Source organism: Henckelia pumila, chromosome 4 (genome assembly GCF_033568475.1).
Source record: "Henckelia pumila isolate YLH828 chromosome 4, ASM3356847v2, whole genome shotgun sequence".
Taxonomy (NCBI): Eukaryota; Viridiplantae; Streptophyta; class Magnoliopsida; order Lamiales; family Gesneriaceae; genus Henckelia; species Henckelia pumila.
In genome coordinates this window covers 5,910,537-5,930,206 of record NC_133123.1, presented here as the reverse complement: position 1 = coordinate 5,930,206, position 19,670 = coordinate 5,910,537, and the positions used below count along the sequence as shown (strand labels likewise).

General features: G+C 32.5%; 2 protein-coding genes across 2 annotated transcripts; both read right to left on the bottom strand.

Moving 5' to 3' along the window:
• Positions 1 to 1,749: 1,749 nt before the first annotated feature.
• On the bottom strand, positions 1,750 to 2,148 carry LOC140894333 (transcription factor PAR2). Its single transcript, XM_073302830.1, has one exon. The coding sequence runs from the start codon at positions 2,123 to 2,125 to the stop codon at positions 1,769 to 1,771; it is 357 nt and encodes a 118-aa protein (XP_073158931.1). The 5' UTR covers positions 2,126 to 2,148; the 3' UTR covers positions 1,750 to 1,768.
• A 1,004-nt stretch (positions 2,149 to 3,152) lies between these two features.
• On the bottom strand, positions 3,153 to 9,546 carry LOC140894437 (mitogen-activated protein kinase 20-like). The gene is made up of 10 exons (XM_073302943.1): positions 9,033 to 9,546; positions 7,204 to 7,612; positions 6,739 to 6,866; positions 6,582 to 6,641; positions 5,923 to 6,072; positions 5,659 to 5,814; positions 4,885 to 5,096; positions 4,710 to 4,808; positions 4,146 to 4,288; positions 3,153 to 4,035 (listed from the first exon to the last, which is right to left on the bottom strand). The coding sequence occupies exons 1-10, from the start codon at positions 9,054 to 9,056 to the stop codon at positions 3,572 to 3,574; spliced, it is 1,845 nt and encodes a 614-aa protein (XP_073159044.1). The 5' UTR covers positions 9,057 to 9,546; the 3' UTR covers positions 3,153 to 3,571.
• Between the last annotated feature and the right edge of the window lie 10,124 nt (positions 9,547 to 19,670).

Sequence of the window (19,670 nt, the reverse complement as noted above, 5' to 3'; positions counted from 1 at the left end):
TTTTAAATATTTTCTTAAACAATTATTGACCCTTAAATAGTTAAATCCAGTGTATTGTACCTATATAACAACGCGGAAAATGTTTGCTTCGGCCATAGTATACTAGCACACAAAACATGGTGAGAAATATTTACTGAAATTGATTTTAAATTTCACTGTTTAATCTGAACTTATAATGTAACAGATTATTAGTCAATTTAATAGCGACAAAACATTATTCTAAACATCGTAATTCATTATTCACAAATAAAATTTTAATAAAATCTATCTATTAATTGTTTTAAATATATAATTTCCTGGTTGTGTGAGGATCTAGATATGTCAAAATTGACATGCAGTTCGTGTTATTATACAAAATAAATAGGTTTGATTGATAATTTCTCTAACATGTCAAAATGATGAGTCGGCACACCATATCAATTTGGACATAAAATTGGTTAGGTTTGTCGAAACAGCCAACTATACCATATAAAATAAGTAAGTTGGGTCGGTAATTTTCCTTCTGTGCCAAAAGGGCGGGCTGAATTCACATGTATAATGTATTCTTCTCTGGGTTTCTAGAACAACATGACAAGTTGGAAAGATTTTATACAAAATAACAAGACGTTGTTAGAATAAATATAAATCTTATGAGTAATGCTAGATGTACATGCACCATAGTGTATACTTTGGTTTACACCTTTATTTATTAATTACAAAACTTTCTTTGACTAACGAGATATTTATTTCTTATCATGGATAGTTTTGTATTTAATGAGAAAAATTATAAGAGAATTATTAATTTATGTAAATCAAAGTGTACATTTAACATTTTTCCAAATCTCATGTCGCGAAATTGAAAGGTAGAAAAAGTGAGGGTGTAAATATTATAATATAATTTGTTTTTTCTTTCAATGCAAGTGGTACCGCCCATCACGTTGTGGCTGATCCATGAATATGCCTGTTTCGAAATCCCAAGATTTCGTGGTCTTTTTCTGATATCATAATTTATAACATTAATGTCATTGGTTATTTCTTTTTTAAAAAAATAAATAAATTGTAATAATAACAGTAATATTAATATATAACAGTGAAGACACTTATGCATTTGAATAATGTGCACAACAATTTAAACTATATTTTTTCGATCTCTAGCTAGCTATATATATATATGTTGATGTGTTAATTATGTCTAACATCGATTGCGTAAATATCTTTGAAGTTTAATATATAGATTTAGGTAATTGATTTTTTTTTTAGCTAACTTTTGAAGTTGAGTTAAGTGATGATTAATTATCAATGTTATTATTATTCACATGCATGCAGTAACTAGTAACTACTGTTAGTGCAGGGTGGTGGGAGACACATTAATTATTTGTTTATCAATTCGTGTATATGTATACTTGAAAGCACTGATGCCAAAAACTAAAAATGTAATAAAGTGAAAAAATTAAAAAAAAAAAAGCAATTGAGTACTTTAAACTCATCGGTTAAGTTTTCTTTAATTTTGATATAAATCACATCATTTACCTTAATTAATATCTCGCTTTTTGTCATGAGCATGCATGTTCGGTGATCCAAAAAACAATATAATATTATTGATTGAAGATGTGCACTAAGTTTTTGATCGATATCATAGCCATAAGGAAATAGAATATTGGAAAAAAAAAAAAAACTTTTATCATAAATCAAGATCTATATATATATAATGTCATAATTTTTTTAAAGAGCAAATAATAATAATGTTATAACTTATAAAATGAAGAAAAAGCATGTGTTTACGAATCAATTAACCACCAAGCTTCCGTTTATTATTTTGGGAGCATTCAACAAAGGTGACAAGAAACCTCAAAGCCTCCACTTTGTACTGCAACGACGCTATATAATCCGCAGTCTCTTCAAACAGATTCTCCACCGCTAGAGTTTCACCTCCGGGCACTATTTTCTTCAACGCCACAATCTTCTTCTCAAACTGATCATCATCATCCTCATCTTTTTCCCTGCATTCTTCGATGTCGTCTCTCGAGATCGTCATCTTCCTCGTGTGGGTTCTTCTCCTTCTGCCCTTCACCGTTGGTTTTTCCGATAATGCGGCGTCGGTTAATTCGGGTTCGGAGGTGGGGATAGTTGTGTCGGAATTCTTCATTAAAGAAAGAATCGAAGGGGAGAAAGAAAGAGATTTAAGGATGGAGAGATACGAGGAAATGGAGGGGGGGTTGTGTCTTAAATTATTTGCGGAAGAAAGAAATGTCAATGCCAACGAAGCTGGTCCTACCATGGTCTATATAAACACACTTGTTTATGGTGAATAATCATAATTTTTGCGCATAAAATTCGACATGCATGTATCATAATTTGGTTAAAATATTCACAATGGTCTCTTATAAGTTATAACTCATCATTCACATTGAAAAAAAAATGTAATTTATAAAATGAGATCTAGGAAAGTCGTGGGGACGAATTAAGGGCGGATGTATAGGGTGGCAGCTTGAAAAGGTTAAAAGCACATGTTATCACATGAAATTCTCGAACCCTACACCTTAATTCTCCCCTCCCCCCATGTGCATCCCCTAGCTTATGTCTTCGCCCTCTATGGTCTTTTAGAGCCCCACACCTCCACCACCCTATTCCCATAATTAGCCACATAAAACAATCGAGGCCAATATTCTAAATATTTGGTTTAATTTTTTTACTTTAATTTACGCATAAAATATATGATATGTACGTAGATAATTGATTCAAAGAGAGGTCCGTATGTGTGCATTTAATTTGTATTAGTATAATAAAAGACAAGTAATGGTGTTTCCTAGAAGGGGACATGAGTCGGCTGTAGAGGAAATTTTAGGGTGAGTTTAGTAATTATGACTTTTAGGAGACACCGTAGGGCATTTAGGGTTCCATGTGATCACATTACACCACCTAGCTAGCAAAATCTACCCCCATTTTGTTACCGCCACACACGACATTTGCTTGCATTACTTTAAATTTTTTTCGTGCATTCGTAATAAGTAAATTCTTGGATCAGTTGCCATTAGTAAAGACAAGATCTGATTCGATTATAGGAGGAAGTACGATTAATTTAATGATTCTCTATTTGCCTTCACATGCCACACAGATTGAGATGACAGTAAAAAAGTTGGAGAATCGCTTGATTTGATGTTAAAGATATCTTCCCTTCCATAAAAAAAATATACATTGTTTTCACACTACCACGATAAATCATGACACAAGTCGAATGACGCCATGGAAGGTTGAACTGAATTCTTGCCAACAAGAAAATAATTTGGACTGGTATCTCAAAAATTCTTTGACCGCCTAAAACAAATTATTCCACCTTTTCCAATAAAAAAAGCAACAACAAATTTTGCAACCGTAAACTTTATGCCATCTTATTATTCATAGAGATGTGAAATTTTCAAGAGATCCCACGACTAAAAGAGACGTATCGGCTCTCACAAGAAACTATGTTTCCCCTTCTGTACACCACACCAATGATTACAATGTGTTCAATCCTCCCAACAAAGGATTATAGGTCCGAATCCACCATCCATTAAATCTCACCATTTTCACTCCATTAACTTCAAACCTTTCTCTAATACATACTTGCCATGCCGTATTGAACGCTGCCAATTTTTCTATGGGCAGCTGCATTTGTAGCTGCGGCAATGCCGAGTCCACTGTAGTGAGCTTTGGCTTGCAGTAGATTTGTGTCGATAGTGACACTGTCTGGAACATGATTGTGGTCGACTTTGGTCGCTCCAGCTTGTGGAGTATAATATGGACTGGCGGAATCTATGTTAATAGCTATATCGGGAGCTAACTTAGCAGCCATGCCACAGTTTTGTATCTGTTTGGAAAGTGAAGATAAGTCTCTCTGTGTTTCAGTTACCAGTCTTTCTGGTTGTCCAGGCGAACCTCTATGGTAATAGTAAGTCGAGGGAGATGATTGGGTGGAAAGGGCTGCATTTCCTACAAGATTTCTAGGATTGTATGAATCTTTGATGACATTTCCATTCTCATACGGCACAACTGGACCACGGACATTCCCTGGTTTTGCTGAGCACGGAAAGATTCCGGGTGAACAAATTAATTCACCGAATAGACAAGGACGACTCAACTGGAACAAAACAATGGGGAAGGACCGACAATTTAAGATGCAAAATTACCTTGTACGATCCTCTGTGGGGGTTGTGAGTTTCTTGATAAACTGTTACGAAACCCATAAGATTCTTCAGCATTCTGCGGATCTTTGGCATTTGCAATAGTTGCCAGCTCCTTGGGAAGCACTGTATTGGGTACAATCGTCGACCTGCATCATCAAACATTGTTTTATGCATGACAGCACAACAGGTCTGGCATGTGAGAGATCAGACATGATAACAGAAAGATATGGCAACACAAAAAGGACACAATTGGGTTGTGCAACTAAGATAGGAAGAATGAAGTGAGATGGTTTCAACAGGATACATCATTGCTTTTGCATAATCTACACTAGCGACTAGGCACACGTGTGTGTGATGTAATGGTGTGTGACATAATACATGACTATTTTGCAGATTTTTTGTTTCGAAAGTTAGGATTAGTTATGATATTCTTCAAAATGAAATATGAAATAAGACTTGGTAAGATGAGTTTTCATAATTATGAAATATGAAAATTTAAGTATGCTCTACAATGCAACTTTAAAAGGCAAATCCTCTACAATATAACAGGTTAAGCTCAGCATATACCTGGGAAGAGAAACGTGCTTTCTGTCGAGGGGAATCACCGGTTCACTTTTACCATTTTCTTCCAAAGCAGCAAATTGCTTTTTAAATTGATCGACAGCACTGTCAAGAGGCATATTTTTCAGGACCGGCAACATTGAAATGTAGAGGACAGACATAATAACGAAAGAGTTATCACCTTGGATACATGAAATTAGTTCTCTCAACACCATTGATGTAGTCCTTCAGCAACTGAGGATGGTACTCTAGTATCTCCCGAAATATCAACTCTCGAACATGCTCCTTTGTGACCCTCCGCCTCTCAAATTCAAATTCCATCTTTGAAATTGGTTGAGAGGATGGTTCTCTCTCGACTTTGGACAATCCTCGAAAGTAAGGATCACCTAATGCCTGAAAATGCAGAGAAACTAAAATAACAAATGACCACGAATGTAGCCAGTTTCAAAGGAGAACATAAAGTTAAAGATCAAATCCCTGATGTGTTAATGCACATAAGGGAAAGACAACCAATTTAGGATAGACTGTGTTAAATATATCTTCTAAAAGATCAGCTTATCATCTAAATCCAGACTTGGAAAGAACGAGAGACTTAATCATGTTGCTATCAGCTTAAAAAATAATTATTTCGGTTTAATTCTAATATATATAGAAAAATTATAGAAATTGATGAAATTTTGTAGTCATACATGTTACTTGATCACAAAGTTACTGCCGATTCTAACACTTTACATTACATTTCTAAAAACATTCAGACAAAAAGCAGGGTTGATCTGGTGTTCAAAAGCATTAAGACCATATAAGATTAAAGAAGCTAATTTTGTGTAAATGTCATATCTCCTATGATTAACCTAGGTGAGTAAAAGATGTATGTATAAAGTTCCCAAATAGGAACCTAAATTTAAAGGACTCCACACAGAAAATTAGTTTTAGAAGAAACTAGGAGATTTGAAACCTCTTCAGCAGTCGGACGGTCCTTAGGATCAAAAGCGAGCAGCCTCTCCAAGAGTCGAAGGGCAGAAGGATCAGCATTTGGAAATTTCTGAGCAAACGGAACAGGTTGCTTCTTTCTCATGCTTGTGAGGTATCTTCTAGCCTTTTCATTTCGCACCTTCACAAAAATACAATAATTCAAATATCACGAATAGGTCAGATTGTCCATACTGCCAAACAATTTCAAATACCAGTAACCACAATTCATACAGAAGGTTTAACTTACTCGAGAAACGGTATCCCTTGAAGGTGTACCTAGAAGATCGGTTATCAAATCCAGCTGGTGAACAACATTTTTTCCAGGAAAAAGTGGCTTCCCAGTCAAAACTTCAGCAAAAATGCAGCCAATACTCCATATATCAATCGCTGCTGTATACTGAGAAGCAACCAAAAACCAAGATATATCACGTCTAGTTACTGAGAAAGGGTGTATTTTGATGCTATAAAACACTGACAAGGAAAAAACCTATACATGTTCAAATAGAGGATTATAATAACTACTAAACATGGGGCAATCATCACAGCTGATAGCAAATATATAGTATGAGTAATGGAATACAAGGGAATCAGAACCCATGCAACTCACATGAAATAAACATGTTTCAACCTCAGTATATCCACCTAAATTAAATCTAAATCCCTTTCAAGGAAATCAGCATGTTTCCCATACGCAGCATGTTTCCCATACGCTATAAAAATGATTTAATAGGCATGGAAAATGATTTGTAATTTGAATTAAAAATTAGGAATAAGAGAAAAACTCACATATTGATATGGAATGGGATTATTGGGTAATGCACAGCCTTTTCACACATAACAGTCAATAACGACGACTCCCTTAGAATTAAATTACAATGAAAAAACCAAGAAAATGTAGAATGATACCTTCGAGAAAAATGAACCACACAATTCTGGAGCCCTGTACCATCTTGTGGCTACATAATCCTGTATTTATGCCATAACTTAGAAGTCTAAGAACCAGGCAAATAGTTGTAGTGAGTGTACAGGATTATTAAGGTACATATTTTTTTGATTGGCATACCGTCCAAAATATCATTGTAGGCGTGTCATTGAAAGCAACTCTAGCCAATCCAAAATCACATATTTTGAGTTTACAGTTTGCATTTGCAAGAATATTCTTTGGCTTCAAATCACGATGATAAACATTAGCTGCATCCAAAGACTTAAATCATCAGACACTCTCCCAAACTCAAAACGAACTATTAACTAGCTTAAATCGTCAAATGCTTTAATGATGCTGAAAACATTTTTAACACAACATAAGCCATATCTGTTGACAATTGTCAATTTTAAGTCATTAGCTGAATGACATATTAGTATATTAAAATTACTCTAATCATCACAGAAATTCATGATGACACCAAAATCCAGCAGTCAGATGTGACAGCTAAGCTGATATTATTAGTTTCTTTTTGTCTTCAACAGCTGAACAAAAGAAACGGAACAAAACACAAGATAGTCAGAGAAACGTAACAGCGGGGATCACCTGTGTGAATGTATTTAAGGGCACGAAGCAATTGGTACAGGAAAAACTGATAATGTTCTCGTGTCAAATCATCGTTGGCCTTAATGACTTGGTGTAGATCAGATTCCATCAGCTCAAAAACAACAAAGATATCTTTGAATTCCCTTCTAGAAGGTGGAAGCATGATATGTTTGATTTCAACAATGTCTGGGTGTCGCAGAAGCCTGAGAAGCTTGATCTCTCGGAGAATTCGAGCAGCATCAGAAATGTGTTCAAAAATGTCATGTATTTTCTTTATTGCCACCTTTTCACCAGTATGGGTGTCAGTTGCTGAGCAAACAACACCATAACTTCCTTTTCCAATGACTTCCTGAATTTTATACCTGCTTGCATCACCATATTCTGAAAAGAAGTCCATTTCTGCTGAATTCTGTTCACCGAGCACAAAGAAACTTTAGTCCTCTGAATATACAGAGCATATAATTTGCAGTACATGTTGAATGCTGAAACACATGAAAGATAATACAATTTAACATGTAATGCATTAAACATGTGATTTTCCTAGAGGAGGATAACAGAGTGCACCGAAGCACATGCCTGAGAATTGCCAACTGACGAAAAAATTATTTAAATATTTGCATACAGATGATGCAAAAAAAGGTGATTAATGGAACACTTATTTATTTGAAGAACAAAGTTCTACTCAGAACCAACAATTTTTATTGATAAAGAGTTGAGTACTCGGGCACTTGTGCTTGGATTGATAGATTTCAAATTCTTTGACAGTTTTGGATGTACACAATTCAAGGAATTTGCAGATCATTCATCAAATACTTTCTCAAATCAAATATCTTCCTACAAATCAAATTCATCAATGCAAGCGCAACCTAATGAAACCAAATGCATATCATAGTCTCCTGTACACCAAAAACATTAAATGTAATGATACTCATTGTATAAATTACTTTAGCGCAAAAAAATTCTAACTTTTCCTTCTTTTTGAAGATCAAAATCACCATGAGGGCAAAACAAACTTCCCCAATAATCCATAGTAAACAAATCTTTAAACAGGAGCTATTGGACAGGATATCTAAAAGTCAAATTCAATTTAACTCAAAACTCACAGTTATTGAAACTCACAATCGATAAGTAATAACATTATAGAAGTGCAAAAATGTAATTTGTCATCATCTCATTAACCAAAAATATACTTTGTAAGAGGGAGAAATGAGTCAAAGGAGTGCGAGTACAATAACTAATGATCCAAAGATTAATACAACGAAGAAAAGGCAGAGGAAGGATGATTTCCCGATTTGTAACAAAATTAGACGCCAGTAAAATGCAGGAAAAAAAAAAGAAAAAGAAAAGTACCTCGCATAATTATGCCATAATAAGAAACAAGAAAATGAAAGGACGTGAAAAAGTGAGGGCAGTCAAAAGCATTCATTTCTTCAAACTTTCATGTGCAGAACATCCGCGTGAAATATATGCAAATATCTGAATTAAACAAAATCTTACTCATGATTTCAACAATCATTAAAAAAATCCCACGATCTCAATTGACCAACAGTACAATTAGCCTACAAAATGCAACTCACTGTTCGGTCCACACACCTAATTGACTTTCTAAAATCACGCCAAGAGCAGCTCAATTCATAACTGCACAGTAATAGGTAAAACATGATCCTATCATCAACACGAATTAGACAAACAAGCATGGTCGAATTGCGAATACTAGAGCAACTCGTTTTCAGAAAACACATACATAGAACATGGAAATAAAAATCAACAGTTTTTCTTTGACTCGATTAATTTCAGAATGGATTAAAAATCTCGAACAAACAGCTCACTTTCTTCCGGTGATCCGCCTGCATTGTCGACGAAATTCAAAACCCTCAAATAATTTCCGCAGCAACCCTCAATTCAAACAAAAAAAAAATCTAGAACCACGTTTCCTCCATCGACCGCCGCTTCTGATCTCAGAGGAGGAATCCCACCTCTTCCGCCTGGAATTACCAGTGAAATCAAACAGAAACCGATCCTTCATGCACCGCAAGTATTCTCCTTCATCTTCATTCAGCAACAATCACAGAACATCAAAACCCACCACCAAGTTTCCTCTACCAACACAAAAAAAAAAAATCACCCTCTTCTGCAAATATTAAATGCAAGTAAACAAAGAGTGTGAGAATGTGTGGATCTAAAGGAACCGTTTCCAGCTGGTGGGGTGTGGGGGTGTTGTTGAGATCTGTCACCGACACAGAGTAGAGTGAGAGAAAGTTGGGGGCGAAAGGGGTTTTGTAAATACAGCAGATGACTCTGTGTGTGTGTGTTTATATTCAGTAATTAAACGATGCTTGCCAAAAGGTCTACGCTACGTATCCGTGGCAATGGCGGAGCTGCCTGCCTATATATATGTGTAGTATAATGTTTATTTTTAATAAAATTAATTTTTTTTCCTCAATAAACGTTATTTTTTTTTAACCAAAGTTCATTACGGATATCAATCGATCGGATTCGATTAGGATTTTATATCTTCTCTCTCAAATCTACATCCATTGTATTTGTATTTACCCTCATCTTCATCCTGATGTTCTATTCAAGTTTAACATCATCCTCATACAATTGTATTTACACAAATATTTTACAATCTACTATTGTATTTTTTTTTTCAAACTTTAATTATTTGGATAAAGCTAGACATATTTTCCGAATTCTTAACAGAATGATAGAAAAATTAAAAAAAAAAAACAAATTAGCAAGCTGAACAAAATTTTATAAATAGTTTAACTCAACTATATTATCCGACAAAAATCAAACTATCCTCTTTCATGCTTTCAGCAAAAACATATTAGAATTAATATTTTTTTAATATCTATATACTATATATTAAGCAAGAGCACTTAAGTAAGTCTCTTGGTATGTCAATCTCAAATTGCAAAAAAAATAAAAATAAAAACAAACAAAACCCATAAAAGTGTCAAATTACAAGAAAAAAAAACATATCATATTAAGAGAACACACTTTAAAAATAAATGTTATATAATTATACACACCACACATAATATTTATGTATTACATTACACACGCAACGCATGTACGTTATCGCTAGTTAAAAAATAATATGTATGTATGTATAAACATATTTATAGATATATATATATATAATTTTATTTGGATATTTGATCGAATATGGATAAAATGTTACCAAATTTGTTTTTATCTTCAAATCCGAAAATCTTCATAATTAATTATCCATTTATTTAATCAGATTCAAAAAAATCTATAAATTCAAATAGAGTAAATAGTCATCCCTTTAAAGCCAATGAAATAAAAATACTATCTTCCAACAAAAAAATAAACTAAAATCACTGTATTGCGGGCTAATAGCGTTTTGCCTCCTTGTGAAATATCTATATAGCATAAAAACCTCCAATAAAAAAATAATTAGCTATCAAGTCCTTCATTTTTCAAATTATTAGCTAAAAAACTCTTACGTCAACAATTATTGTTGCACGTGCTTGAAATACAAAATGTCTTGCTTATTTTCATTTTTTATTAGCTAAAATGACATAAATACCCTCAATTTTTTTATAATATTATTTGTGATTAACTTTTTCTATTTGAAATAGTGAATTCACCAACTTGCTAACCAAACATGTTATTTTTATTATTTTGTAATTTTTAAAATTCATAATAAAAATCATTAATAATATGATTGGTTATAATAATAAACTAAATAAAAATAGTAATATTCAAATGAATATAAGAATTAATAATACGAAATAAAAGTAATTATTTTAGAATTAATAGTCTAAAACATATTAAATAAATTATAATAATAATAAAACGTCTAACATGGAATTAATAACATTAGCAAAATGAAATAACTATTCAGTTAACTTTCAATTATACATACATGAGTAAAAAATCCATTTTTCTTTATCTCTCAAATGATTCAAAATTAATCACATGTTGTTATTATTCAAGATGATATAAAAAAAAAAATTTAATCAATTTTCTCAATCATATAATTTAAATTAATAAATCATTTTAAATTTGTTTTGATTTTACGACCCAAATTTTCTATAATACTTGAAAGCGAGAAATCTTTAAGTATAATTATACAATGATTTTAATTAGATAGAAATTTTAATAATGTAAAATCAAATTATATTCGAATAATCCGGCTCAATGCAATGAGATACATTAAAGATCAATCGTTAATTCAAATATTAATTTATTTAAAGAAATCATAAAAGTTTAGAATTTCATTAATTATATATTTTTATTTTGATAAATTCTTTTAACTTGAATAATTTGATTTTTAAACACCCTTATATTGTATTCAAATTTCACTACTATTTTTATTATTTTTCTGTTGAATGTTACTTTTTTATTACCAATAATATTATTAATGTTTTGCATTATTTATTTATTTTTAACAGTACAACATAATAAAAACACATGTTTGGTGAGAAATTTCGTGAATTAACTATTTCAAATAATGGTGTTTTCCAACTTCATAAAATTTAAAAAAATTAAAATAATAAAATTCAAAAATCACATTTAAATAGTTGAACCAAGGTCCAAGAAAAAACCCAATAATAAGTAATATACTAAATTACTAATAGACTTGAGGGTATTTTTGTCATTTGTAGAAATAAAAAGTTCAAAAAATATGACAAATTGCATTTCAAGCACGTGTAACTATAATTTTCATTGCAAAAATTTTTTAGCTAATTATTTGAAAAATAAAGAACTTTATAGCTAATTATTTTTTATAGGGGGTTTTGTGGTATATAGATATTTCACAAAGGGTGAAATGCCATTAGCCCACTGTATTACATCAACGCTTTCTATAAAGTGATAATATTATTATTATTGTTATTATTTAAAAAAAAACAAGCTGAATACTTTTTTAGATCAATTCTTCGGTGTTAATTTGACAAACTTCTAGATTAATGCAGTAAACTTAGCAAGTGAGTTTCAACGTATTGCATTCATTTTATGTATCTAATCTGCTTTACATGTATCTAAAGTTGTATTAAAAATGAATAAAATTTGATCAATAATTCGAGTCTTGGTGACATTATTTGTTTATAATGTTGAATATGAAAATGTGCGAGTGCCTAGTTAACCTGTGCATATCCTTCTAGATTATGAATCAAAATTCTGATCAAACGATGCAAATCCAAGTACTTTTTGTCTTCACCTAATTAAGTAGGTTAATTCAAAGACAATCCATTTATTAAAAAAATTACTGTTTTTTTATTAATCTCAATAATTTTTTATAGATTTTTCCATGATTTTAAAAGGGAAAATTGCTTTTTTGGTCCTGTATGTTTGTCACTTTGCGATTTTGGTCCTTTATATTTTCAGATTGCAGTTTTAGTCCGCTATCTTTATTTTTTTGGCAATTTTAGTCCTTTTTCCGATGTGGCGCTGACGTGGCACAAATTCAATGCTGATGTGGAGCTGACGTGTACAGTGCCACGTCAGCATTTTCGAAGAAAAAGGACCGAAATTGCCAAAAATCGAAACATACAGGACTAAAACTGAAATGTGAAAACATAAAGGACCAAAATCGCAAAGTGACAAACATACAGGACTAAATTTGCAATTTTCCCATTTTAAAATGATATGCTGAAACTTAGGCATCCGTGTGGACCTTACATACACATGTTTTATATTTTTGACGTCGTATGTACTTTAACACAAAACTCCAAAATTTTCAAAACAGTCGGTTGGATTTTGCTATATTTTGCCCTTTTTGTAGTGGGTCTCTTTTTTGTGAAATAATTAAAAAAAAGCCCATAAAATATTAAATTATTTTAATTTAATGGAACCAGTGGTTCGGCGTGAAAGGGAGGTTATATACTTGAATATTTCGAATTTTTATGGTTTTATTATTATTGATTTTGACCACTAATTTTGGACGGGGAAAGAAGGGTCATGAGTCTCATGACTCATGATTCATGCGTTTGTAGGGTGTAAAAAAATAAAATCTATGTTCAACTCAAATAAAATCAGATCGAATTAGTTAGTTTAATAACTTTGATTATTTTTTTAAATAAAATCAGATCGAATTAGTTAATTAGTTTAATAACTTTGATTATTTTTTATTATTATTATAACTTGAAACCCGCAGCTGCTATTTTTCGATGCGCACTAGGTAAATTTTCGGATTAACGCAATAGCTTGCAGTTGAACACCCCATTGGGACAACAACCAATTCGATTTGATTGCTTTTCATACAAATTCAGTAAATTCTATTTACTCAAATACAAAGTAAGTTTTTACCGCTGATTGGAATGACTAGTTCTTATACTTCTACTCCTGTATATTTAACGATGCATATTAAATCAAATTTTGAGGTCAAAAACATTTTATATCAGTGTGTTCAGTGTTCTTTTATTATTATTATGACATGAAAACCAGTAGTAATCGCTATCATTAGGTACAAATTTGGTAAGTATATATACTAACGCAGTAGCATTCAAATCACGTTAGCTAGGTAAATCGTTGAATAAGCCTATGAAATAGGCTTGTAACATAAGGTATTAGTCAGAATAATAAAAATTCAGATCACTGTTTAAATATTTACATGTTCCACCAACTCCAACATCCTTCGAACCTTATGAGTCACGTAGATAGACATATAAAGCAATATACTGTGATTGTTACTATTTTTTTAGTTGCAATATATTGTGCTTAGAGGTGTAAGGGAATCAAACTACTAGTGGGTAGCTCGTGAGTAGTTAGGTCAAAAGCTCGAGTCAAGCTCGAGCTTCATTTGTTTTTGTTCGAGTGGCGATAAGATATATATATAATTATATAAATAAAAATAAAAATTATATAAAAATATATAATTATATAAATAAAAATAATTTAAAAATATATATAACTATTTTTTAGAGAAAAATATATATAACTATAATATTATATTTATATGTATTTTTATATTATAAAACATAATAATATATAAATATAATATATATAATATAAATAATATAAAATATATATAATATATATTTATTTATATATATGTTACTGTCAACAAAAATATTTATATATATGTTTATTTTTTGAGCTCGAACTCGAGTAGCTCAAAATATACACGATTCGAGCTCGAGTATGAAATTATTCACTCGATCGAGCTCGAGCTCGAGTTCGAGTTCGAGTAAACAAAAAACGAGTTCGAGCTCGAACTCGAGTAATATGATACTCGAACTCGACTCGTTTGCACCCATAATTGTGTTTATGTTCCTTGTTGTCTTTATAAGTTTGTAACTCTCATACAAAAAATAAAACAGACTTAAATTCATTATAATGGACGTTTAAATTTTTTAAAAGTTTTCGATTTTCGATCGCACAATATTATCAGGAGTCGAAATATATTATTTTAAGCATTAGCAATAGTTGTTGTCGTTGTTGTTGTTGTCGTTGTTGTGCGAAGCCTGCTTTCCACAAAATAGTCATTATTTTCACTAAAACTCGTCACGTATTAATTTTGTGAAACAAATATCCTATTTAATTTTACCTATAAAAAATATTATTTTTTATGTCAAAGTATTGTTTATTATTGTAATCTAGGTCATGTAGATCCGTCTAATTAATATAAATTAATGAGACTGTTTCACACCATATACTTTCATAATTTGACAAACTTCTAGAATATTAATCCCTTTTAAAAGTACAATTTTAAATTTAACCACTTTATATCTTTACTATTTTATTAAATGTGAGAGACATATACAAACTATTTTTTTGGTGTCATGGTGATTTTTTCCAATTTGTTTCTTTTATAGTTATACCACTGCACTCTTTTTCCAATTCCACCTCTTACTCACTTCTCCCACCTTTTTCTCTTATCACTTTTTTTATCATTTCGCTTCTCGTCAATTTTTTTTGCAACTGAATTTCTACAACAACTAAATTTTTAATAAATTTGGCAAAAAATTCACAGCACAAAAAATAAGGATAAACTAAGTACTTTAAAATTTTAAAAAACATTAAATAAACAATACATTATATTTATATATTATGATTCACACACGCAATGTGTATGCTTAGTGGCTAGTTGTAACGCCACACTGTATCAAGACGTATTTTTTCAGCGTGCTTATGTCCTCACTCACACGCACCCTGGAAAACTTTCCAGGGGGTCACCCATTCTTTAATTGCCCCAAGTCAAGAACGCTTAACTTTGAAGTTCTTATGTGATGAGCTCACGAAAAGAAGATGCACCTTCTTAATATGAGTTGTACATATCAAATCTTTTGTACCTCTCATTCCGGTGTGGGATCGGTTCATTCATGTCACCCGTCGCCCATTCTTTGGTGGGGTTTCCATCTTTCAGGTATTAACCACCCATATTGCGGACCATGTACCGCCCTAGAATTTTTTGGCTCCGGATGTCACACTAGTATTAATTAAACACGAGGAAAATGATCTGCCAAACTAGTAGGGCCAAATGTAATTAATTTCTTTGATTATTGTTTGCCCCTCGTTGAATTTTACCTTCGACCAATCGACTTTAGGATGGGGCAATTAAGGAGATCAATTCGAAACGTGAACTTGACAAAGCTGCCGACTTCGTTTGGTTATAATTTATACAGAGGACAACATTCATTATTATTGTTATTATATATTATATATTATTAAAATAAGGGAATGGGCCTTGTATTGTGTGTGAGAGCATTTATTGTCACATATTAAAATTATGGAAAAGAAACTTTACCTATCAAAACAGGCAGATAGGTTGTCTCTTTCGTTTATCAACTCATTTCTTCGCTAGCTTGCAAGGACTGTGGCTCACGATACTTTAATATATATATATATATATATATATATATATATATATATATAGTAGGGTTATTTGGAATTATTGATAGGATATAATGAAATATTTATTATATATATTACATAATTTAAAACCAATTACAAATATATATTAAATTGTACAAGTTTTGGGATGTTAACGTGCCTCCTCTTATACTCGTATCCCAACTATGTAGGATATATTGTTTATTAGTGTAAATTGTATCAAATATATAGAACGGAAAATTTCATGTAGAATTAATTGTTTATAAACTTTGAAGACGCGTAATATACTAATATGATGATAGATTATGTGCGGAGATCTATCGACGGATTGAAATCCATCATTCAAAACATGAATTCGGATAAATTCATAAAGAGGAACTAGGCATTCGATATTGCATCAGATTTCTGCCATTCTTCAAGTTTCTTCTCAACATTGAATATTGTTGGAATTCATAGAAGTGCATGATAAATTGAAAAAAGAAAAAAGAAAAAAAAAAGAGAAAAAAAAAACTATATAATTATGACGGATAAAGTAATATTTTAAGAGTGTTTTTTGAAATTTGGACTTTGTACATAGAGTTTGAATCTCTATACAATTAAGGGCAAATTATTTTAAAATCTCCAAATCCAAACATTTCTTTCTCTTAACTCCCTACACTCAAATTTCTTTGTTTCAACTTCGTTTCCAAATTTGTCTTAACAAAGTGTTTAGCATTTAATCATTTGTACGTGGCATTGTTTTACCTATCGAACCCGTTCAGGCCAAGCAGAACTATCGGTTACGCAAGGTTTCCAGCCGATATACTCTGGATTATGGTCCAACATGCTTCCGTAAGATGAATTAAATTCAAATACCTCTTTGACCATAGTGTCGTCGGGTCATACCTGCCGAGTTTTACGAAGTGCTCCTCATACTCCAACCACGCAGTCGCAACAGATGGTTTCTGCACAAGCTCCTTCAACGAAACCTAGTACAGCCTTAATTCATTTTCTACCTTAAGGCGTATGGTATATGAATTTAGTTATAAAATATGAGCATGAAAGAACAAGAAACTTTAGAAAAATCATTCAGACATAATATTATTACATAAATCAACTCCTTTGAAGAGAAGAAGACAACTTGTTTAGCTACTCATAGTAGCTTTGTTCTTGAAATACATAAACAGAAAATTTATTACAATAGAAAGAGAAATATTACAACAATTTATTTGTAAGAAAACTGAAGGAAATGCTCGATGTCTTCAGCTTCCTTGAACGCTTGTATTTATAGCTGAGTTTTCACTCGTTTCACCAAGAAACTTCAGGGTATCTTACAGCTATTTTGTCTTGTCCTTTTATGCCATTATTGATGGCATCTTTTGGTGGAGGAGTCACATGCTGTCCTTTTTTTTTTTTGGCTCTATCTTCCTCACATGCCTTTTTTATTGTTGTCGGGGCATCTTCTGCTTTTGCAGTGGTCCCCTAAAAAAATGCATCGTTGGTGGTCCCTGTCCACCTTTGCTTGTCTCGGAAAATTCTTTTCAATCCGTTCGGGGTCTGAAGTTTTTTTCGAATTCTGGCTCCTTCTGGTTTGGATACTCTGGGCAGATGTTTTCTGACCATCTTTCGATATGAGCCATGTTACAAAATTTTCGGCGAGTCTCTTTACTCCCCGGCAGCTTGTTGTTCCACAAAAAGTTCTCTTCTTTTCGAAGAGTTCTTCCGCAAAAGCCGTAGTTTTTCCTGTCAATGTGTTTAACAGAAATGTTCCGTTCACAGAATTCTGATAAAATTTGAACGAAAACTTGACCTTGTCCATCTCGGTGAGACAAACCCAAATACCTCATGCCCTTCTGGTTGAAATTTCATCTTCTCCAAAAGTGGACACTAATGGTATTTCTTCAGATAGGGGATCCTTGATGATTTTTTTATTATTCATGTCAGGTCTCCTCAGCTTGATGAAATGAAAGGGCTCGTGTGATCCTTTTCCGGTTGGTTCTGGAGCTGCACTAAAGAAATATAATTCAAGCACATCTCCTTTGGACAAATGGTCGTTATTTGCCCATGTTTCTTGGACTGCTTCCTGAATCCATTTTTGTAACTGTGATATCTCCGGAAAGCTTGGTGACGTTGTATAAACTGAGGCCAAAGCCCCAAATTCATACCAGAGCTTTACATCCTTAGGATTGACATTGTTTTTTAGTCAAACCCTTGGATATATCCCTGCTACATCAACCCTGCAAGTGTTAGGGTTAATTTCACTTCTTGTACTTAATTTCTCCCACATCTGTTGATAAACCTGAAATGGAGAAATAATAGCTGGGTTAGTATCGATCTTAGATTTGCCCTTGTCTGTGTTGGGCCTAAGATTGATCTCTTTCTTTTTTACCCCAGAGGCGAAGGGTTGACTTGATGAGTTATCCTCGTCAATTGTTGCTTCATCCAAATCATCAAAGACTGATGATAGATTCACACTTGTTTCTTGAGTTTTAGATCCCTCAACATCTTGTTTCACAATCGGTGATTGTATTTCTTGTTTTTTTAAAACCAGTGGTTTTAGCATATCTTGTTTATGAGAAACCAATGGTTTCTCTATAGCCTTCACAATTGGCCCTTGAATAGCAGCCCAAAATTGTGTTTGATCCTGCATACATCCTGTATTCGATTAGATACTTTGATCCGATCAGCTTATTGTAACCTGTCGGCCATTTCAACATTAATAGCTAACTGATTGAACTCGGTTTGAAGCAACCCAAGGTTTCCCTGTGTTGCCTCTGCATTTTCATGATGGAATCCACGTCACTGCCTTCCATCTCTTGTTAAGAAATCTGCAAGAATATTTTCATGAGATTTAATAATAACAATGTCAAAAATATAATTTTGACATAATGCTTGCCATCATAATAACTTAGCTTTCTCAGGTTTAGATTCAATCTTATTTCTTAGGAAAGCTTTTACCTGGGTGTTATCAACCTTGAGTGTGAATTTTTTAGCAAGTAAAAATAATGACCATTTTTCGAAAGCCCTTTTAACTGCATAAAATTCCTTCTCGTTGATATGCCATCTGATGGCCTTTGATTTTGAAAAAAGACCGCTACAGTATCTGCATGGTATTTCTCCATCTGGGGTGATCTTGGTAAGGACTGCTGCCCACCATTCGTCACTGACATCCGTGAATAACACCAGATCATTTTCATCTACGGGTATAGCCATTTTTGGGAGATTCTTACATATCTCCTTTAATTGGTTTACCCCTTTAGTATAGTCATCGGTCCATATAAACTTAACATCCTTTTTTAACAAAGGACTGAACACCTTTCTGTACATTGCTAGGTTGTTAATGAACATCCCTGCAAAATTAACTACTCCAAGAAAACTCTGGAGTTGTTTTACGTCTTTGAGTTTATCTGGAAAATTCTTTACCTTTTCCACAATATAGGGTTGTAGAATTATTCCGGATTCATCAATCTCAATACCAAGGAATTCAATTTTTCTTGTTGCTATGACTGCTTTCTTTTCAGATAAGACCAATCCCTCTTGTTTGCAAATTTCAGAGAAAATCTCTAAATGTTTAACATGTTCGTCGATGTTTTTTGATGCTATAAGAATATTATCAATATAAGCAAACATAAATTTGAAATAATCCTTAAAAAGGTTATCCATCTTTCTTTGAAATATTT